General features: G+C 45.5%; 1 protein-coding gene across 4 annotated transcripts; it reads left to right on the plus strand.

Moving 5' to 3' along the window:
• The first annotated feature begins 8 nt into the window (after positions 1–8).
• On the plus strand, positions 9–23027 carry memo1 (mediator of cell motility 1). Of its 4 annotated transcripts, none has more exons than XM_042332690.1 (10): positions 9–19; positions 6362–6443; positions 12768–12849; positions 13621–13689; positions 14896–15008; positions 16291–16402; positions 18448–18590; positions 20391–20467; positions 21043–21147; positions 22243–23027. In XM_042332690.1, the coding sequence occupies exons 2-10, from the start codon at positions 6383–6385 to the stop codon at positions 22372–22374; spliced, it is 894 nt and encodes a 297-aa protein (XP_042188624.1). In that variant the 5' UTR covers positions 9–19; positions 6362–6382; the 3' UTR covers positions 22375–23027. The 4 variants fall into 4 exon arrangements, with proteins under 4 accessions (XP_042188624.1, XP_042188625.1, XP_042188623.1 ...); XM_042332691.1 differs by having other exon boundaries at positions 6366–6443; XM_042332689.1 differs by lacking the exon at positions 9–19 and adding an exon at positions 6073–6114 and having other exon boundaries at positions 6366–6443.
• Positions 23028–23814: the final 787 nt, after the last annotated feature.

Consider the following 23814-nt stretch of genomic DNA (forward strand, 5'->3'; position numbering starts at 1 on the left):
CTTGGTAAAGGAGCCTCTGGTGAGCGAGTGAGTGAGGGAGTGGCTATGGCTGACGCAAGTCCGAGCTTGACCCTGGGCTGGCAGTGCACGTTGCTCGGCGTTTATCTGTGAACCAAAATGAAAATCTCAACGTATTCCATCTCACAGGATTGTTTTTTAAAATATGGTATCGACGCTGCTGTGTGCCATTGGCTGACGTGTTTCACCCACAAACATACAGTCCATTCACTTCACAGTCTGTTCTGTGAAGCGCTTTGAGACGTCGAGAGGATGTGAAAAATGCTACATCAAATGCAAGGATTATTATTATTATTAAGAATTATTTTAAACCCAAACTGGTTAATTTATGGTTTTTGCTGACAAAAGTTCACCCCTTGCTTCCCTGAAGACATTTGATACTTTTTAATCTTAACTTTTGCAGAAATTAAAGTTCTGTGGAATCGAGTTATCTCCAACATCTTGTGTAATGCCCTCAGTGTACAGCCTGGGGTGGGCTCAGTGTGTAATGCCCTCAGTGTACAGCCTGGGGTGGGCTCAGTGTGTGATGCCCTCAGTGTACAGCCTGGGGTGGGCTCAGTGTGTAATGCCCTCAGTGTACAGCCTGGGGTGAGCTCAGTGTGTAATGCCCTCAGTGTACAGCCTGGGGTGGGCTCAGTGTGTAATGCCCTCAGTGTACAGCCTGGGGTGGGCTCAGTGTGTAAGGCCCTCAGTGTACAGGCCTGGGGTGGGCTCAGTGTGTAAGGCCCTCAGTGTACAGCCTGGGGTGGGCTCAGTGTGTAAGGCCCTCAGTGTACAGCCTGGGGTGGGCTCAGTGTGTAAGGCCCTCAGTGTACAGCCTGGGGTGGGCTCAGTGTGTAATGCCCTCGGTGTACAGCCTGGGGTGGCTCAGTGTGTAAGGCCCTCAGTGTACAGCCTGGGGTGGGCTCAGTGTGTAAGGCCCTCAGTGTACAGCCTGGGTGGGCTCAGTGTGTAATGCCCTCAGTGTACAGCCTGGGTGGGCTCAGTGTGTAATGCCCTCAGTGTACAGCCTGGGGTGGGCTCAGTGTGTAATGCCCTCAGTGTACAGCCTGGGGTGGGCTCAGTGTGTAAGGCCCTCAGTGTACAGCCTGGGGTGGGCTCAGTGTGTAATGCCCTCAGTGTACAGCCTGGGGTGGGCTCAGTGTGTAATGCCCTCAGTGTACAGCCTGGGGTGGGCTCAGTGTGTAAGGCCCTCAGTGTACAGCCTGGGGTGGGCTCAGTGTGTAAGGCCCTCAGTGTACAGCCTGGGGTGGGCTCAGTGTGTAAGGCCCTCAGTGTACAGGCCTGGGGTGGGCTCAGTGTGTAAGGCCCTCAGTGTACAGCCTGGGGTGGGCTCAGTGTGTAAGGCCCTCAGTGTACAGCCTGGGGTGGGCTCAGTGTGTAATGCCCTCAGTGTACAGCCTGGGGTGGGCTCAGTGTGTAAGGCCCTCAGTGTACAGCCTGGGTGGCTCAGTGTGTAATGCCCTCAGTGTACAGCCTGGGGTGGGCTCAGTGTGTAAGGCCCTCAGTGTACAGCCTGGGGTGGGCTCAGTGTGTAAGGCCTCAGTGTACAGGCTATTATTCTTGAGCTGTTACTTAAATGACACATTGTGCCATTATTGTGGTCCTTTTAAGGGTAGGCAATCGGTAAAAAAACACTCTTAGAAAGGTGTGGGTTACACCTTGGTCAATTCTCTGTTGAAAAATCGTCAAAGATCACCTGAGAGTAAATTGTTTGATAGTTATAAATAATAATCCTTGTCCTTATATTTGATACAACGCTGGCCAAGTCATTGGCCAGCATCTCAAAGCTCTTCACGTGAAGTGTAGTAATTGTGTATTTCTAAGTTAATATAGCATGGCATATCAGCCTACACAATGAGCTCAAAGTCCTGACATGGGCCTTGCCTTTCATTACATAGGTAAGTGAATCAAAAATTATTTCTTTATTGCAGAAATGATGTACAGTACTGCACATTGAACTTGGCAAGTTTGGGATAGTTCTCTTGTAAACAAGAAGTGAACAACAACAACAAAATTACATTGGTATAGCACCTTTCACGTCAGGAGGATGTCCCAATGCGCTGGACAGACAGAGTTTCGGACCCGAACTGAGGGTCGGGGTGGGGGGGGCAGGGGGTGGAAGCAGGGAGATCGAAAGCATGATCGAAGAGGAGGGTCTTTAGGTGGGTCTTGAAGGTGGTGAGGGAGAGGACCAAGACGGAGGGACTGAGGGATGGAATTCCAGAGGGTGGGTGCAGAGTGGCAGAAGGCCCGCCTGCTGATGGTGGGGTGAGCAAGGCCGGGGACGTGAAGCAGGCCAGTGTCCACTGAGCGGAAGGAGCGAACAGGATGGTAGGTGGTTATGAGGTCGGAGAGGTAGGGGGGAGCAAGACCATGGAGGGCTTTGAAGGTGAGGACCAGGATCTTGAACTGTATCCTCTGTGTGATGGGAAGCCAGTAGAGTTGGGCAAGGATGGGAGTGATAGGGTCATAGTGCGGGAGAGGACATGGGCTGCAGAGTTCTGGATGATCTGCAGCCTGTGGAGGGAGCAGTTGGGGAGGCCGACAAGCAGCGAGTTTGCGTAGTCGAGCCTTGAAATGAAGGGAGCTTGTAAGTATTTAAGGATGAAAGATCTTTTGATCTCCACAACAAAACTTGCATTTATATAATGCCCTTCCAGTGGGAAAGAGTGCCGGAGCACTTCACAGTGGTTGAGTCTGACAACAAGCCAGGGCGATAGGGAGTGGGGAGGTGACCGTAAGCATGATCAAAAAGGAAGGTCTTTAGGTGGGATTTGAAGGTGGGGAGTGAGGGGCAAGGCAGAGGGATTGAGGGAAGAGAGTTCCAGAATTTTGGGAGCGTAGTGGTTGAAGGCTCGGCCACCGATGATGGAATGGAGGGCACGAGGGACAAATAGGAGGCCGTAGTCAGCTGAACGAGGGCAGCGGGTGATGGAGTGGGGGGTAAGCAGATCGGATAGGTAGAGAGGTGCGAGGAAATTAAGTGATTTGAAAACACAATGTCTTTACTAATGTAAGAGGAAGATATTTCTGTGGAGTGTAAAATAACATAGGACCAACCCCGTCAAGAGTGAGAGGCCAGGATATTATAGTTTTGCTCAAATTCACATGCGTAGGTTTAATAATGATTTTATCTGTTACATTGAATGCCAAAGTTTGTGACTCTTATCATCCCCATCCACACCCGACTTCATTGGCTTCCCATCACACAGAGGATACAGTTCAAAATTCTGGTCCTCACCTTCAAAATCCTCCATGGTCTTTTTCCCCCCTGTCTCTGCGACCTTCTAACCCCCTCTGATCCTGCCGACTCCCTCCGCTCAGCGGGCTCTGGCCTGCCTCACGTCCCCCACCTCGCCCATCCCACCATTGGCAGGCAGGCCTTCTGCCACTCTGTCCCCACTCTCTGTAACTCCATCCCACAGTCCCTCTACCTCACCCCCTCCCTTGCCTCCTTCAAGACTCATCTCAAGACCCTCCTCTTCGATCACCCTGCTTCCCCCCTCCCGGCCCTCCACCCTCCCCATTCCCAACCCCCAGCTCGGGTCTAAAACTTTGACTGTCCAGCATCTTGGGACATCCTCCCGACATGAAAGGCACTATACAAATCTAATTTTGTTGATGTGATGCGTAAAATAAAACAAAAAACCTTTATAACACATGAAAAGAAAGATTCACTTATAACTTGTACATCAGGATACAAAAGGTGGTGCAACACCAGCCAGAGATGCAAGGTTTGTCAGAAGGTCACAGATGTTTGTGTAACTTAATGATTGATGGTCATAAAAAGCCATCAGTTGCCAAAACTCTGAGGCCAGATTATTGTGTGGACATGAGAGAGCAATGCCTGGGGATAACACTCAGCTCTACCTCTGTCTCCACCCTTGCCTTCAGGACCACTGCTGTGCTGACAGAATGTCTGTCAGACAACAAATCCTGGATTCGAGCTAACTTTCTTCAGTTGAACGTCAACAAGATCGAGGCTCTCCTGATATGGTTCTCACCTCCTCCACCTACCCGATCTCCCCCTAAACCTCTCCAAACCCGTACGCAACCTAGGCGTCAGGTTCGACCCCCAATTATCTTTCCTCCCCACATCCAGTCCCTCACCAGCACCGTTTTCTTCCACCTCCAACGCATCGCCCGTCTCCACCAATACCTCACTCCAAAAGCCGCTGAAACCCTGGTTCATGCCTTTGTCACCTCTCAGCTGGACTATTCAAATTCCCTCCTCTCCGGTCTACCCTCCACTACCATCCATAAAATCCAAGTAATACAAAACTCTGCCACCCGCATTCTCACCCGCACCAAACTCCGCTCCCCGACTACCCAAGTCCTTGCCAGACTGCACTGGCTGCCTGTCCCAGAGAGGATCGACTTCAAAATCCTCACCCTTGTCTTCAAATCCCTCCACTCCTCTGCACCCCCTACCTCTCTGACCTCCTCTCTCCTTAAAATAGTGCCCATTGCCTTCGTTCCACCAGGCCTCCTTGTCCTCCTCCTTGTCCCCCGAGTCCTCCGCTCCACTCTCGGCGGCCGTGCCTTCAGCCACTATGCCCCAAAGCTCTGGAACTCCCTTCCTCACTCCCTTCACCTCGCCCCCTCTCTTCCTATTTTCAGGTCTCGGCTGAAGACCTTTCTTTTCGACCGTACCTTTGGTCACCTTCCTCCGCCTCCCTCTGGCTCGGCCCCAAGATCCGTTACTGTGAAGTGTTCGGAGACTCTGTGCGGTGTGAAAGGCGCTATATCAATCCAAGTTGTTGTTGTTGTTATTTGACATGCGACAAGCGGAAGTTTGAGCCTTCACTTGGTGGATTGTAGATATTAGGAACTCCTTGTGAACTATATCATGTATACATTTGCTGTTTGTAGGGCAGTGCTGTGCGCAAATTGGTTATCGTGTAGGGCCACAAAACACATACAGTCGACTGCACTTTACATTTGCAGTAGGGTGACCATACATCTCTTATTTCTGGTGACAGTCCCCAGGTGAGGTATTGTGTCCCTGACCAAATTTGCCCTGTCTTAACTTCAACAACAAAGTGAGCAATAACAAGAACATTCAAGAACAGATACACTCATCTGAGAAACACAGCCATTAAATCAACAAACTTCTCCACTACAGTTCATCAGAAATTATGGCGAGTTCAATTTTTTTAAATACATGTTGCAGATTTTATTTGCACTTTGCCAAATATGGTCACCCTAACTTACAGTACATCCCATGAAGTGCTTTGGGACATCTTCCAGATGTGAAAGGCTCTGTACCAAATACAAGGATTATAATAATAATAGTAATCCTTGATTTGACATAACACTTCCATCACATCATGAGAAGTCTCAAAGCGTTTCACAGAATATACTGTAAAGTGAAATGTATTTGTGGGCGAAGCGCGGCAGACAATTGCGCACAGCAATGTGCCACAAACAGTCATGGACTGAGTGACCAAATCATTGCCATTGTTATTTTTTTGGAGGGTTTATTACCCCTGGAAAAGCGATCTGCGAATTGACTAACAACCGGGTTCCCTCTTGCTGCGAGGTAAACAGGCGCGCGGAGTAAGGAAACTTGCCTAAGGCTTCGCCTTGCCCGGGAATCAAGCCCAGGCCCTCTCGCTCGCGGGGCCAGCGTTCTGACCGCTAATCCACCGGACTCCCAACACATGCTGATGTGCAACCACTGTGAACCCCTCGCCTTCGATGTGGCGCCGTGTCGCGTCTTCCAGAGCCTCTCGAGCGCGCTGCGCGGAAATGGCGACAGTTAATAAAGTGACACCGCCGGCCCGGGGCGCGCGGGGCGAAGCGCCAACTCCGGTGCCGAATGCCCATTCGAAATGCCCCAAAGCCAGGGATTAGCACTGTGAGTACCGTTACTCTTCACCAATATTATCATCATGAGTTAGTATGGGCATTGGCATCATTGTCGCTGCAGCGCCCGCCGACCACTGGCGGTTGAAGCGCGCACTGCAAACGCCGGGGGGGGGGGGGGGGGGGGGCTGGTTTGACAGCTGTGCGTCGTGACGTCGTGACGTCAGGCGGCGGCGTCGGCGTCGTCCTGGGCTGGCGGTTGGCGGTTGGCGGCGGCTGCGCGGTGTGAGTCGGTAGATCCGATTTCCAGGGGACGGTTGAGCTGCTGTTTTTGTTCTGTTTTATTGGTTTGCAGAGACTCCCCCTCCTCCCCCTCCTCCATTACTGGCCCTTTCTGGACGGGGTTTTTATTTATTTGCGGGTGTTGCACATAAGGAACTCTCTTTAAGTATTCCCCCCCCCATTCCCCCTCTCCCGGGAGGCGGCCGTCGGAATTGATGCATTTTTCGCCAACTTGTTTTCATTCACCAAGATAGGTGGGACAGGCTCCAAGATGTCAAACCGAGTGGTTCGCCGGGAAGCCAGTCACGCCGGGAGCTGGTACACGGCCTCAGGTACCTCAGGCGGGCGGCTCGCGGTGCGGAGGAGTGGGGAGTGGGGGCACCGTATCCCCCCCCCCTCCCCGGGCATCATATTCCCCCCCACCCCCGGGGCATCATATCCCCCCCCCCACCCCCGGGCACCATATCCCCCCCCCCCCCCGGGCATCATATCCCCCCCCCCCCCGGGCATCATATCCCCCCCCACCCCCGGGCACCATATCCCCCCCCCCCCCGGGCATCATATCCCCCCCCACCCCCCGGGCATCATATCCCCCACCCCCCCGGGCATCATATCCCCCCCCCACCTCCCGGGCATCATATCCCCCCCCCCCCGGGCATCATATCCCCCCCCCCCCCCCCGGGCATCATATCCCCCCCCCCCCGGGCATCATATCCCCCCCCCCCCCCGGGCATCATATCCCCCCCCCACCCCCCCGGGCATCATATCCCCCCCCACCCCCCGGCATCATATCCCCCCCCACCCCCCCGGCATCATATCCCCCCCCCACCCCCCGGGCATCATATCCCCCCCCCCGGGCACCATATCCCCCCCCCCCCGGGCACCATATCCCCCCCCACCCCCGGGCACCATATCCCCCCCCGGGCACCATATCCCCCCCCGGGCACCATATCCCCCCCCCACCCCCCGGGCATCATATCCCCCCCCCCACCCCCCGGGCATCATATCCCCCCCCCCGGGCATCATATACCCCCCCCCCCCGGCACCATATCCCCCCCCCACCCCCCGGGCACCATATCCCCCCCCCCCCGGGCACCATATCCCCCCCCCGGGCACCATATCCCCCCCCACCCCCCGGGCATCATATCCCCCCCCACCCCCCGGGCATCATATCCCCCCCCCCGGGCACCATATCCACCCCCCCCCACCCCCGGGCATCATATCCCCCCCCCCCCCCGGGCACCATATCCCCCCCCCCCGGGCACCATATTCCCCCCCCCCGGGCACCATATCCCCCCCCCCGGGCATCATATCCCCCCCCCCGGGCATCATATCCCCCCCCCGGGCATCATATCCCCCCCCAGGGCATCATATTCCCCCCCCCCGGGGCATCATATCCCCCCCCCCCCCCCCCGGGGCACCACATCTCCCGGCCTCCGCGCAAAACAATAGCCTCAATCATCCCCGTGTGGGGAAAGGAAGAGGCTGGGGGATGGTTTGTATGGGGGTGGAGAGAGAGATGGAGGGGAGGGTTTGTATGGGGGTGGAGAGAGAGATGGGAAGGTGGGGAGGGAGATGGGGGGGAGGTTTTGTATGGGGGCGGGGAGGGAGATGGGGGGAAGGAAGGGTTTGTATGGGGAGGGAGATGGGAAGGTGGGAAGGGTTTGTATGGGGGTGGGGAGGGAGATGGGAAGGGAGATGGGGGGTTGTATGGGGGTGGGGAGGGAGATGGGAAGGTGGGGAGGGAGATGGGGGGAGGGGAGGGTTTGTATGGGGATGGGGAGGGAGATGGGAAGGTGGGGAGGGAGATGGGGGGAGGAGAGGGTTTGTATGGGGAGGGAGATGGGAACGTGGGGAAGGAGGGGAGGGTTTGTATGGGGAGGAGATGGGAAGGTGGGGAGGGAGATGGGGGGAGGAGAGGGTTTGTATGGGGAGGGAGATGGGAACGTGGGGAGGGAGGGGAGGGTTTGTATGGGGAGGAGATGGGAGGGTGGAGAGGGAGATGGGGGGAGGAGAGGGTTTGTATGCTGAGAGAGGGGTGGGGGAGGAGAGATGTCTGGGGGAAGGGGTAAGGGAGGGTTTCTATTGGGGAGAGAGTAAGGATTGGGAGGATTTAGTGAGGTGGGGTTTTGATGGGGGGAGTCGGAAAGGGAGGGGTTTGAGAAGGATTCTCCCATGCTCTCCTTTTGATCTTCTTATAATTATAACCCCTAATACAAATACAATACAAAATTACATTTGATTAGCACCTTTCACGTCGTGAGGAAGTCCCAAGGCTCTAATCTATGACTCCCAGGGACATCAAACTTCTTCAGTCTCTTCTCTTAGGCCCTCATCCCTGATATCATTCTTGTAAATCGCCTCTGCATCCACTCCATGGCCTTAACATCTTTCCTGAAGTGAGGGGCCCAAAACTGAACACATTATTCCAGTTGCGGCCTAACCAATGATTTTAAACAAACAGTATTATTGCTTTAAAATAAAAGGCAAAATACTGCAGATGTTTGAAATTGGAAATAATAACAGAAGTCGCTGGGGACACGTAGCAGGTCAGGCAGCATCTATGGTGAGAGGAAAGTGAGATAACGTTTTAGGTCGATAACCTTTCATCACAACATTATTGCTTCTTTTCTATGTATAAAATCCAGGATACCTTTAGCTTCTTTTACTTGCGATACCACTTTCAAGAACTTCTGTACCTGCACTCCCATGTCCTGTTGCTTCTTGCAATATAGTGCCATTCAATATACAGTCCCTTCCCTTGTATTTTTTCTACCAAAATGAATCACCTCTGAATTTCACTTAATTAATCTTCATCTGCCACTGATCTGTCCATTGTGCTAATCTATTTTAAATCCTTCTGCATTCTCTTGCTACCCGCCCCCCACCCCTTACTTTTCACTACCCGCTAGCTTGGTATCATCCACAAATTTTGATGCTGTACCCCCTATATCTGTGTTGAGGTTCATTGGTTTATGTGGAAAAATGGAGAGGCCTCAGCACAGATCACTGCAGTTCGTCATTAATTACCTTCCACCAACCAGAAAAATATGTTTTGAACCAAACTGTCTGCTTCCTATCCTTTCAACGACTTTCTATCCAAACTGTTGCATTTCCCCCTGTTCCATGGCCCCTGAGTTCCTGCACTAGTCTTCTGTGTGGCACCTTATCAAATGCCTCTTGGAAATCCATATATTGAGCATCCATAGCATTACCTATCTGCACTTTCAGTTAGTAAGTTAATTACAGAATTAATTACAAAAATTGGTAAAAAATGAATTTACAAATTAGCCAGAATTCTATGGATTCTTCCATTTTAAGACAAAACTGCCTAAGCTCTGTGAAATTAGTTTGGACAAGTTTGACCTGTTCCTGTTTGTTGTAATCTTCCAGAACAAAACTACCTTTAATTTAAATTTTAGCTATATAATGAAATTCACTTAATTTCTAATCAAGCTCATATTTGGAAAAGGCTTTGAAACTGTTGCATGTATGTGTAAGGCAGTAATTAATTGTAAGTTGCATAAAGATTACACTGGGGCCACAAGATGGTTGTTATGGGAAATGGAAAACATTAAGAGTGGTGCAGTAGGATCTGTGGCCATTTTGAAGCTGAGGTTGAGGCATGTTGTTGGAACAGATTACAAAGACCTTTACCATGACCTGGGAGTGTTTGATACTGGCACAGTGCCCAAATTGAAAAGGTGGCCTATTTCTTAGAACTCTTCTTAATAAGCACTTTTTTGTTTGTGTCACTAAATGGAAAGTGGGGATATGGCAGGAGATGACTTTTGGGAGCTGGAGTATGGCAAACAGTGGTGTATGTCTGGTGTGATCCTGGTGTCTGGGTGATGGGACTGTCTCGGTTTGAAATGCCAAAACAACTGACAGTCACACATTGTACTGAATGTGTCACATAGAATGAGACCTGCTGCTGAAAGTCAGCAAACTTTTTTTCCAAGAGGATGCTAAAATGTGAATTCCTGAAATGCAGTGGTTAGTGCGCTTGCCTCGCAAGCAAAAGGACCCGGGTTCAATTCCTGGGTGGTGTGAAACCTTAGGCAAGTTTCCACATGCCTCTGTTCACCTAGCAGTAAGTAGGAACCTGGTTGTTAGTCAATTGGTGGATTGCATTCCGGGGTATTAATCTCTCAAAAAAAATTCAGGACTGCTCGTGAGACACTGCTTTGTGCAATTGACTGCTAAATTTCGCCCACAAAATACACAGTTAATCCACTTTACAATATAATCTGAAGCGCTTTGAGATGTTTCAATACGTGATAAGGCGCTATATCAAATGCATGTATTATATATTACTAATATAGCATACTATTCCAACATAATTATAATGTTGATCTAATTTTCTATTATTATTATGATCCATTGGAAATATAAAGGCCTCTTCACTGCATTCGTTCTTTATTTGGATATATCTGTGGTGTGCTCAACCTCTTATGCCCTGCCTTTTTCAGTGCTGAAAATTGCAATGTAATTTCTCCAGCTTTTATTGTTTTAACAAAAAGGTAATTGGTTGTTTTATTTAAACATTCTGGTTATTGAATTATTCAGTGCTGTATTGGTAGCTTTCTAATGATGCTGCTAGGCCAGTTGGTTGGTAAGACGGGCTATAAACTTGTCCCATGTTTAACAATTAATATAATTAATATAGTTGGTATGATGTCAGTATAGTTGAAGTCAGTATAGTTACAGTCAGTACAGTATCCTCTTCAGTAATGGAGGCTTCATAAACCTATATATAGCCGCATATTTTGGCAGTAATAATGAGGGGAATATGCTAGGTAGATGCCTTTTATTGTGCTTGTTGCAAAAACCTGGGATGAGTTAAAAGGGCAGCAAAGATTGAAAAGTTGATATATTACCTGGAGACTGCTATTTGCGTGACATTTTTAAAAACAAATCTCAAATTTCTTACTTGGAGACCTGACATCTTGTTTTTTCTGCACTCCTGCACTTTTCCCATGTGATGTCAGCTACTGGGACAAGTGTGGGTCCTCCATTCATTTTGATAGGTGCATCAGCACAGTTTGTAAGAGATCTGGAAGTGCTGAACCCTAAGGAAACCTCAGCAATTGGTCACTTACTTCATGGCTGTTTGTGGGGCATTGCTGTGTGGAAATTGGCTGCCATATTTGCCTACAAATAGTCACTACGTTTAACAGTAAAATCTGAAGGATTTTGAGACATTTCAATGACACTGATAATCCTTGAATTTATATAGTGCATTATTAATATTAAAACCATTCAGGAACATAGTGACCCCGCACCAAGTGTCAGATGTAATGTTGCCAAACATTTTGTCTTTCGTTTTTGTGTTTGAGAACTCAGTAGAGCATTAAGAATAGATTTATACTGTTGTGATTCTGCTGTCATGTTATGCCATCATGAATTTTCTTGATCTTTTTAAGCTATCAACAAAAAAACTATCATTTGTATATTTTCTTTGATATAGAATAAGTAAACATTGCTTTTGATATAACGCCTTTCATGTCAGAGTAATCTCAATGCTCTTCACATAATATGCTATTAAGTATAGTGACTATAATTTGTAGATTAATGCGACAGCCAATTTGTACACAGCAATATCCCATAAACAGCCATGGAGTGAATATCAATTTTATACACAGGTTTGCTGGCCAGGACGCTGGGAGAAACTCCCTTCTCTTTTCCAACAATCTTTGCCATCGGATCTTTAAAATCCACCTGAATAGGCAGTCAGTACCTTAGTTTAATGTCTCATCTGAAGGTTAGCACCTCCTGCAATGTAGCACTCCCTCAGCTTTAGCTCCCCCACCCCCCAACCACCACCAAACTCTTACACTGCTTAATTGTGACTTCTAAGCCCCACGTGCTTCCTGGAGTCCCACCGACATGTTCCCTCCTTCCCCACATTCAAAGCCCACCTCAAGGCATCCCTCTTTGACAGCGCTTTTGGTTATCTTTCCCCTCCCCACCCTCTTTAGCTCCCAGTTCTGGTTCCCAGCCAGTGGTGTGAAGCGCTTTGAGACATTCTCCTGAGATGAAAGGTGCTATATAAATATATAGGCTGTGTTTGGCTACTCACAGCGAATACATTTATATAGCACCTACTGGAAATTGAATGTGAGGAGCTTCTCAGTCTGCGTGGTTCCGTTTTCAGGCCAGGCAGTGAAATTACTAAATGAACCATTGAGTGAACAAGTCTATCTTCAACTAGTACTGCTGTTATATTAACTCTACAAAATGCAATATAAGGTGTGTTATAATCTGAGGTTTAGGTTTGTAATTTCTACCGGTGAAATTCACTCCCTATAAATTTAATATTATTCTATGGTGCAACACAATCATTCTTAAAGTTTCACAAAAACTGGACGTGAGGATGTTAAAAGAAAATGAGACCTGAGGTTTACCAGGTTCAGTAGCTGAGCAAAATCTGTGCAAAGGTTAAAATATGGTATTTGCAGATGGGTATGGGTGGGAGGAGGGAGACTTCATTCGGCGTGAAGATGCTGAGTGCCTTTTTTTGTTATTGGAAAGTATTGCTTAATTAAGAGCATTAATGTTCTCTCTGGAGGATCTTGCTGGAAATATATTGGCAAGAAATTTCTGATAAATTTGTGATCAAGACAATTAAGACTAATTTTTGTCTCTTTTTCAAGGATCTCAGTTGAACGCACAATTAGAAAACTGGCTCTCTCAAGCACAGTCTGCTGGAAGATCAGCTAGAGCCATTATTGCACCGTAAGTCACAGTGATAAATGTTCTATCCTGTACATGTATTTTTGGTGATGGTAATTGGATATCCTACCAGAACGAAGCATTGATAACTCAATATACTTATCTAGCTAGCAGCTCTAGACCTGATTTTTACCGCCTCCAAAGAAGCTGGTGAGACTTGGGTTATATTCCCTGGAGCTGAGGAGTTCCTCCAGGGGTGAACATATTGGTGTTTATAATGGGGAGTGGGGAAGACAAGTTAGATAGTGGCTGACTCTATTCTGGTGTAGGGATTCAAAATGAGGATTCTAAAATTAGAGCTAAGCTGAAGAAATGTTTTCAGAAAACATTTCTTCACACAGAGAGTGGTAGCGTTGTGGAATGCACTGCCACAGGAGACTGTATATGCAGAAGTAAATGGAATGTTCCATTCCTTCGAATGAGATGTTAAACCAAGACCCCACCCCGTCTGCCTGTTCAGGTGGATGTTAAGGATCCCTTAAAAAGGGGAAGAATAGATACAGGCCAACCTCATCATAAAACATTGGTTTGGGTTCATAAACTTAGTCACTATTTTATAACACAATGTGCTTCACAAAGGCTATCCTAGTAGCAGTAAATCAAGCTTGGGACTTTCCTGGTCTGTATGATTCAGTTTGAAATAAGTTTGTGTCTTTACTGGCTGGTTCATCAGATAGGAAGAAACTCTAGATTGGACTTTTAAATGGGTTTTGTAAGTGTGGCTGAATGATGGTCGTCTCTGCAGAAACCTGCCCTGCTGTTTTCTCTTTTCAGACACGCAGGATACACGTACTGTGGATCTTGTGCTGCTCATGCTTATAAACAAGTGGATCCATCCATCACGTAAGTGAATCTTAATGGAAGGCTCAACCCTGCAGCATGGTAAGCGTGCTCCTAGAATTACATAAGAATGGGCGTTTTGTGTTGAAGTGAGCAATCTCTTTGGTACACTGCACCAAATTCTTCTCAGAGCTCAACACTGAGGTTTCTTTATTTTTGCAGTGTAAGTTTTCCTAGAGTATGCAATTGATAGATGACTGGAGGTCATACCGCCATCGAAGTGGGACAATCAGTCCTTGGGACCATTCTGCCATGAGATTTCATAAACGGATCGGATATATTGTGCAGCTGAAGTGAGCCTTGTCTTTTTTTTAATAGGATTCCGATAATTTAAGATATAAATCAAAATTGTCCGTTTTTTTGGTAACTAGTGTCTTTGATATTAAAACAATTGTACTGCACCAATCTGCACATAATGTTATATGAAGAAATCTGTACATTTCCATTTTCACTCGTGAAATGTTTGCTGCTTGTATCTATAACGCAAACCGGTCAAATACAATGATGAGCAGTAGGTGACCTCTAACACTCCATTGTAAAGGAACCAAAACAATTTTGTAGTCAAAAAGATATTTTTTGTTCAGTAAAATCCTGCAAATGCTTCAAACTTCTAATACCCAATTTAGCTTCTCTCTTTCCCCATCTCCAACCTGCTCTTCCTCTCTTAAGGAGCTGGAACGAATTGTTGGTTCCAGCTCTGCTCCTTGTTTCTCACTATAAGAATCCCTCCAGTCTGGCTTCTGTCCCACCCATAGCACCGAAACTAGTCAAAAGTCTCAAATAATTTTTATTTTGTCTGGAACCAGGACTTTTTGTGCCTCCTTTTCCTTCTCAATCTCTTTGTTGAGTTTGGCACAATTGACCACTTCATCCTTCCCCACCGTCTCACCTCCTTGATTTATCTCCGAGGCTCTGTACTTTTCTGATTATCCTCACACCTGTTCCAGCGTCTTCCAATTTGTCTCTCTACGCGCTCATTCTTGGTGCCGTCATTCATAGTCACAGGGTCTACTTCAACATCCTCAGTGTCAGGACCTGGTTTGAAGCCACCATAGGATATACATCAGGACTTGCTCAAATCTCTTGGTATTGGCCAGCGTTAGCAAGCCACCTATCTCTGAAAACAAACCTCAAGTGCAACTTTAAGCTGTTCAGCTGTTGTTCAATTGACTGCTAAATAATTGCTTCTCGGTTTTGATTTTCCTGCAGACGAAGAGTTTTTATCCTGGGACCATCTCATCATGCCCCACTTTCCCGCTGCGCGCTGTCCACTGCAGATGTTTATAGAACACCTTTATATGACCTGAGGATTGATCAAAAGAGTATGTTTTTTTTCCTTCCTCCTCTGAGTTAATATGATATATAAATTAAAATATGCACAGGGCGGTTGCGTCTATAAGGCGCCTTACCAGAGTTCACATAACCCAGATGTTCAATGGACCTGTGCTACATTTCTGGCTTCCCTGTGCACAGAAAGCCAACCAGACAGCCAGGACCAATCTCAGAAGCATTTCCAGTGTTTATAACTGTGGAAAGCCAGCTTCTAAATTAAGACTCAATTTAACTTTTCCAAAAGTCTGCATGATCGTGAATCTTAAATTGTTAAGATCATGGACGCTCTTAAGGCTAAGACCAGAGATATTTTGTGGCTGAGAAGTTCTGCATGTTATTTACAATTAATTATCCCCTGATTCTGCTATACACCATGGAGTGTAGAGATTCTTTCCTCCCTCATCTAGATGTTGGTTTCCTTTGAAAGAATGGGTGTCTACCTCCCTCAGGGTATCTTGGAGGGCCAATGCACTGTGCGATCATGATGCTAACCACCAAGAAAATCCCAGTTTCAATCTTAGGGTTAGGTACCAGAGGGCAGTCAGCATTGTTAGGAACTATCCTAAGGGTACATCACCTTTTGGAATGGGGGGAAACCATTGAAGGAAAAAAAGGAAAAAGGCTGTGTTCCTCACTAACTGAGTCTTGGGTTTTCTGGATGTGTAAAAAGGTTTTGGTCTTGTTAATTTAAATTTTGAATTCTCATTGTGTGCATGAGTGAGAGAGACTCAGGAAAGGCAGAGCGTTGTGATGTATTGATGATCGAATGTTACGTTCCATTGGTTTGGAGGCGAAAGTAAGCCATTGACCTGACTCGTCTCCTGCTCGTTCCACTAGACTTTGATTTAATGATGATGGGGGTAGGGAGGGTTATTGCTTGACTTGTTTTGAGTTGTTAGAGTATCTCAGCTCTTTTGGGATCCAGTCAGACAGACACATTATTGTCACAATAAGAATCCTTGCATTTGATACAGCCCCTGTATATTGCAAAAAAATTCAAGTCTTAATGATCATCAACAACAACAACAACTTGTACTTATATAGCGCCCTCCAAGGTAATGTCTTAACAGTGGCGGAGCCTGACTCCGACCCGGGTGGTGGAGTGGGGAGTGAGGAGGTCAGAGAGGTAGGGAGGTGCTAGAGAGTGAAGGGATTTGAACACAAGTGTGAGGAACAAGTGTATTGACCATGTTTGCAGAGTTGGGTTGAGTGGCTATGCAGAGCCCAAGGGTGGCTGTAGACTAACTGACCTTTCTGTTTTGTCCTGATCAGTTTACGGAGAGCTATGGAAGACAGGAATGTTTGAGCGGATGAATATTCAGATAGATGAAGATGAGCACAGTATTGAAATGCATCTGCCTTACACAGCTAAAGTCATGGAGAGGTAAGTTTACGTGCTTCTACACTGGTAAGAGTGCAAGTTGTTGAAAGTCTAGGGAGAGTTGAAAGTTTCCCCCCTCTTCTCTGTTGGGATGAACGATGGATTGACAAAGAAAATCTTTTTCTCTCTTGGAACTATTGCTTTTCATGTGGCAAGTAGCCTTTTCCAATGCACCAGTGCACTGGAAAAGGCTATTTAAGAAAGCGATGGCAGATTTGGACTTTGTTTTTTACTTTTCTTTTCTCACCATGAGAGCTCCAAAGTATCGAGTATTCGGTTAGCACTGACAGCCCATCTATAGAATGGAACCAAATATGTTATAAGTGAACGAAAAGAAAGAACTTCTTTAGAGACTTATCATGTTAAAATGCCTCAAAATGCTTTGCAATAACTACTGTCAAGTGTAGTGACTTTTTGTAGGCAAACGTAGCAGCCATTTTATGTACAGCAGGGTTCTAAGTTAGTCATTCACTAAGTGTAGTGAATGACTAACTTAGGGACACCAGGTGAAACTCCCGTCTCTTTTCAATTAACAACATAAGATCTTCAGTGTCCACCTCAAGTAACAGATGGGTCTTCAGTTTAACATCTCAACTGTCGGATGACATTTCTGGCAATGTAGTGTTGCCAAGCATTGCAATGGAGTGTCAGCCTGGTGAGGTTTAATGAGGGACTTTGACCCCAACATACACCTCCTGACCCAGTAAGAACGTTACCAACTGAGCCAAGCTGATACCTAAACTCAGTGGAACTCAATGAGTCTAAGTGCATTGACCTTTTAGGCTTTTGACTGTGACTTGCTGAATCAGACCAAACGATGCTTAGCGTGATTACTTGTGGATAAAGCACATTGTGCTGAAAGGGCAGGATCACCTCTGCAGTGCATTGTCCAGGATTTATTTTTACACCGTTTATTTACACTGCAGCACACACTGATCACTAAAAACTGTCCTGCAGTACCATTCCCACAGTTTGAGAATCAGCGGTGATTATAAACTAGGAATGTTTCCTAAAATGATTATAATAAATACTACTTGTTTGCTCGTAACTAATAGCGAGTTGAACGAGTTGTCAACTTATGAACAGGCTTCCTCGGGAGACAGTGGAAGCAGAAAGTCTTGTTTGTTTCAAAAACAAATGAGATAGATTTCTGCTAGAAAATAATATCTTGGGATACAGTATATAGTTTGGGACACGACATGTCAGGATTGTGGAAGGGAACTCAATGGTCCTTGGTCTTCTTTCACCTAGCAAATTCTTATATTATATTTTAATATTGCCATTAGGTTGTTGCCTTCTGAATCTAGTGTGTGCAGCGGGAAAAACTAGGAAGGTCGGAAATTTCCATGACTGTTTCAGTTGTATTGAGATGCACAGATATGTGTTTTAGGATGAATATTTGTGTCCTTCGTAACAGATCAAAAATCTTCTGCTACTGCTAAGACTATTTAATTTTTATCCCCCTCTAATTTTGCTCCCTTTTCCTCTTCTAAAGCCACTAATTTGTATGGAGATGGCAATGCTTCCCGTGGCCATGTGTTCCCACTGCGCTTGGGACAAAGAGCGTCAGCAGTCCTTTTGACTGATTGAACTTCACAGCTGATTCTGTCCTCTCTTGATTTCACTTTCAGTAACGTAGTGATCATGAGTCGGAACATTGACTTGAGTTTTTTGACCACTATGAATTGACTCAAGTGACCTGGGAATACAGAGGCTAATGGTAGCACCATCCGGCCCAGCAATCTGACTGATGGCTTCCAGTAGTTTGCATCTGTTGAATTGTAACATACTTGTCGTCAATTGAGAGGGAGAGGGATGAGAAAAAAAAATGGGAAGGGTGTGTGTGAGAGAAAGAGAGGTGTAAGAAAATAAACCACCCAAGGGCACACGTTTGTGATTGCTATCTCGTAACGCTACCTTCCCTGGCGAATGGTACCTGCTGGGAAATCCTAACTTATACGCATTTAACTTGCAAGCTGAGATATCCCAACACCAAAAGAGAAAAGGGCCATTCTTTTGAGATTAACCTCTTCCTTCTGTTTTATCAGCCAGAAAGATGATTTTACTATCGTTCCTGTTTTGGTTGGAGCACTGAGTGATTCCAAAGAGCAGGATTATGGGAAACTCTTCAGCAAATATCTAGCCGATCCTTCTAATCTCTTTGTGATTTCTTCAGACTTCTGTCACTGGGGTATGTATTAGTCCAAGGTTCACATTTTGTGCAACACCCCGAGTGTGATTACTAGTGAGCACCCCGAGTGTGATTACTAGTGAGCACCCCGAGTGTGATTACTAGTGAGCACCCCGAGTGTGATTACTAGTGAGCACCCCGAGTGTGATTACTAGTGAGCACCCCGAGTGTGATCACTAGTGAGCACCCCGAGTGTGATCACTAGTGAGCACCCCGAGTGTGATCACTAGTGAGCACCCCGAGTGTGATCACTAGTGAGCACCCCGAGTGTGATCACTAGTGAGCACCCCGAGTGTGATTACTAGTGAGCACCCCGAGTGTGATCACTAGTGAGCACCCCGAGTGTGATCACTAGTGAGCACCCCGAGTGTGATCACTAGTGAGCACCCCGAGTGTGATTACTAGGGAGCACCCCGAGTGTGATTACTAGTGAGCACCCCGAGTGTGATCACTAGTGAGCACCCCGAGTGTGATCACTAGTGAGCACCCCGAGTGTGATCACTAGGGAGCACCCCGAGTGTGATTACTAGGGAGCACCCCGAGTGTGATTACTAGTGAGTATTCTGTCAAGTGTGAGAGAGCACTGCTGAACATAATACAGGCAAAGATCCTTTTTTTAAAACCTAATTCAGTGCTATTTTTGCCCATAATATATTTAAGGTTGCTGTTTTTCATTTATACTTTTTAATATTTAATGGATTTTTTTTACTTTTTATGCTATTCAATGGTTTTTTAAATTTTTTTTTAGCAATCTTGACTATAAAAATAGATGACTTCCAGGTCATAAACTGCCAAAGCTGTTAAAGATTCCTGTGCCCAGTGCTTGTATTTTATGCACAGGCATAGCTATAAACCTAATTTCCTGCCTGTCATTGTGAAAAAACTGATGATCTTGATGACTTTAAGGCTCGGAAGCAGCCATTTTTGTAGCTCAAAACTATTTTTAAAAAGTTTTGAAAATGATGCAATTTACATTTATATAGTGCCTTTCATGTTGGGAAGTCCTTGATAATGCTGGCTCCACGCCCGAGCTGAAGGCCAAGCGGGTTAGGAGAGGAAAGATGATCGTTTAACAATAGGAATTAATTTATAATAATAATAATTTGTCTGTTGGAGAAAATTGGAAAACCGAACGAATGCTGATTTTTACAGCTTTGAAAACAAAAATGAGCAAACCTAAATACATTTTATCCTGAGTGATATTGTGTTATTCCTCCCTTCATTCTTATATAACATACACCAAAGGATTGGATCCATTGGGTATGGACTGTTGGGAATTTCATGGTGACACAGTTTACTGCCCTCACTTTTAATTTCCTTCCAATATCCCCAAACATGGACTAAGTTAGGTACTTCCTATTTTTCTTCCACAATCTTTTCATTGTTTTTGTGGTGATTTCTTCCTAACCTTCTTCCTTTAGCCCCTCAGCTGACCAATACAATTGTACAAACACTTGCACAGCCCTGACATCAACAAGAACTTGCATTATATAGCGCCCTTCCCACTAGCAGCATTTTGGAGCACTTAATAGTGGCAAAGCTTAATATCATCTGAAGCAGAGATTTTTTTGGTGCATTTACTATTTAGTCCATTCTCACACATGAACAAATTTTGTGAATTTGAAAGGGATATTAATTCAAAGGATTATTTATTCACAAACTTAGAAAAGTGGGAGAACAAAAGTAGTTTGCAGCCTGAGAAGCAATGTGTATGTCTATGTGTATGTAGAATTGGATGTGCTTTGCATTCTCTTAACATTCTGTTCACTTTAGTAATGTGTAATGCTTGATCTCTTGCAGGACAACGCTTTCGTTACACTTATTATGATGAATCTCAAGGCGAGATCTATAGATCTATTGAGCACCTTGATAAGATGGTAAGGAAAAGAGGCTTATTTTATGAGGAGGGAGGAGACAGAGAGAGAGGTTCTCACTGTGCCTGTGTTGGCCCACAGCGAGAATTTCCAGGGGAAATTCCACGTGTAGGTTGGCATTTATATGTGGAACACTGTTTTTGATACTTGAACATGGTGGTGGGTTTCCATTCTTGGAACGAGTCGGATACCTGGCTGACCAAGTATAACATTTCACATATTCACATACTGCTCGGCTCCAGACTAGCAGGACAGCCAGGGCTCCATTAACTTTCAATTGTATTGTTTTTTTCCTTAAGAATATAAAAACTTTCAAAAGGTTCAGTTGCTGAATTGCCATGAGCAGTTCAGTTGCTTCAAATTGACTCTAGGCCAGGACATCTGTCTTTGTTTTGAATACTGAAATTCTGTGCTGACCCTGAACAGGACGTGTTTTAAAGGTGTAATAAATGAACCCCATGGTGCTAATTGATGCTAATTGCACAGAATACACAGTGTTAAACAAAGCAACAAGGTTTGAAGATTTCTTTGCCGTCTTGACTTTTGCTCACTTATTTTGTTTCTCCTTTACTCAACAGGGTATGGATATTATAGAGCAACTAGATCCTTTTTCATTTAGCAATTATTTGAAGAAATACCACAATACTATTTGTGGTCGACATCCTATCGGAGTCTTGCTTAATGTAAGTTGGAAATACAAAGTTGTGCCATTTTGAGCCATGCTATTTTAAAAAAAGTAATCTAGTTAATTGCTGCTAAAGGATACTATTAAGAAGAAATTGTGGCCAGGGTTCATTATTGAGATTTGTATTGTTCATTGCAGTGTCCAAAATTAATGAATTTCCTCATAAATTACAAGCTGTGCAATTACAGAAACTAGAATATTAAAGCTGTCAATCCTTTTTTCCCCAGAGAAAAAATTACAGTGGTTTGAGAGAGGAAACATCATATTCCTTGTATAATTTGTTGGGTTAGTTGAAATAGTCCAGTTACTGGTGGTTTTTGTGTGTTTCCACTGCTGTCTTAGTCTTCTGCATCAGTTATTTTAATCATAATAATAATAATCCTTACATTTGGTATAGCATTTTTCATATCAACAACAACATTACATTTGCATAGTGGCTTTCACATTGGGAGGACGTCCCAAGGCAATAGACAATCAGTGTTTCAGACCCGAGCTGGGGTTCGGGATCAGGGAGGGTGGGAGGCGGAAGGGAAAGAGGGTGACTGAAGGCACGTTGAAGAGGAGGGTCTTAAGACAGGTCTTGAAGGAGGCAAAGGAGGGGTCGCGGCGGAGGGACTGCAGACTTGAGTTGCAGAGGGTGGGGGCAGAGTAGCAGAAGGCCTGCCCACCAGTGGTAGGGTGGGCGAGGCCTGGGACGTGAAGAAGACTAAGCGGAGGGACGGACAGGTTGGTAGGAGATTAGAAGGTCGTAAAGGAGGGCATTACAATGCACTTGACAGTAATTACTGTAAAACAGAGTGACTGAGTTTTGTGGCAAATACAGCAGCCAATTTGTGCACAGCATTACCCCAATTAAGTAAAAGTAATAATATTAATCCTTACATTTGGTATTATGCCTTTTATGTCAATAGGATCCCAAAGCTCTTCACAGGATATACTGGAAAGATATACTGTGACTTGTTTTTGGTACCCATGTGAAGGGTGCTGTATAAATGCAAGTTGTTAAGTAATGGGAACACAACACTTAAAAGTGTGATACAATGAAAGACTTGCCTATGGAGCCTGTACTGTTAACATGTTTTCTATTTTTCAGGGTGTTACAGAATTGAGGAAGAGTGGAATGAACATGGCTTTTTCATTCCTGAATTATGCCCAGTCGAGTCAATGCAAAAACTTGCAAGATAGCTCTGTGAGCTATGCAGCAGGCGCTTTAATGGTCCACTGAATGACACTTGCTCAGGAAGCCACTGCACCCTTGTCCCAGGACAGATCTCGAGTCCAGCCTTCCCTTCTCAAAAGATATACCTCCATTATTTGGAGCTGTCTAATGTTGAACTTTTGATCTTTCTTCCTCAAAGTGTAGTCCCTCAGTTTTGATTGACATGTGCTTTTTTTTCTGTAGGTGGAAGCGGAGAAATATGGACAAAGTGTAACTTAGCATAAGTTGGAGAATGCTGGCAATATTGCATTAAAATTGTGCTGTCTGCAGACTTGTAGACGGTACTTGCTTAAAGGTAGTTTCGCAAAGTGTGGAAGAGTGTCTTTATAATGATGGGGTCAAAGCTGCAATACTCGCAATATAGGTCTCCTTCCTATAACCGGAATCACCTTGTGCTTGTGCCCAATCGTGGGAACTCGGCCTTGGAAGTAATTGCATTGGATGGGAGTTCCTGCAGGTGACAGTGACTCACTTTGGTTTATGGGCTGTTGTGACTCAAGTTGTGATTATTGTGGTTTTGAGCCCATTATGTCAGTTGCATTTATAATCCTATGCCGTACTTACTCGGATATATTAACTGCAGTACAGACAGCTGCTGCCCACATTGTATAACAAGTATTTTTTTGTTTAGTTGCTAATAAAGGGCTACACACCAAAAATGTCTTACGGTTTAGATTTTCTGCTGTTCAACCTGTGATCTGAACTTGTCACTAATTGTGTTTTGTTACCTAACCTAAAAATGATCAATTAAAGTTCAATTCTTGCTTGGCTATTTTCCTTACTTATGACAATGAAACATTTCTTCTGCTATTTCAAATTATAGACATTGTAATAAAATAAATTTGGTGTTTAAATATTTCAGTGTAGCTGAAAGAACCCACAGTATGTGTCTGCACTGACCAATTTTGGTTAACCAGCACGGTGTTGAACTTTGCCTTGTGGGGATCTGTTATGAGGGCAATTATTCAGGGCTATATCCAGACAAAAATCCTAAACTCATTATAGATTGCCCAGAATACCGTTTATAATTCTGAAATGCACTGTCATACTGCAGCAACCATCATTATAACAACTTGCATTTATATAGGCCCCACACAGGGATTGTCTTGGGAGTGTTCATCAATGGCAGAGCCTGACACCAAATGGGAAGAAGGGAGGCAGTGACTAATTATGGAAGGTCTTTGGGTGTGATTTGAAAAAGGGAAAGAAAGGGAGCCAGGCAAAGGGAATGAGGGAGTTCCAAAAACTAGAGTTTCCAGGTGAATTGTGCCATTCAGCAGAGGGAACATGTTGTTTCCAGTAGCAATAGCTGCAGGTCCCTCAGGTTAGGAACTAGTTGAAATGTGGATATATTTTTTTAAAAATTCAAATAAAAGGTTGAATGCATGTTTGGGGCAAATTGATCTCCTGACAATACACGACTCTTGTTTTTGTTCTGTTCAATCC

Source organism: Callorhinchus milii, unplaced genomic scaffold (assembly GCF_018977255.1).
Source record: "Callorhinchus milii isolate IMCB2004 unplaced genomic scaffold, IMCB_Cmil_1.0 Scaffold3, whole genome shotgun sequence".
NCBI classification, from domain to species: domain Eukaryota; kingdom Metazoa; phylum Chordata; class Chondrichthyes; order Chimaeriformes; family Callorhinchidae; genus Callorhinchus; species Callorhinchus milii.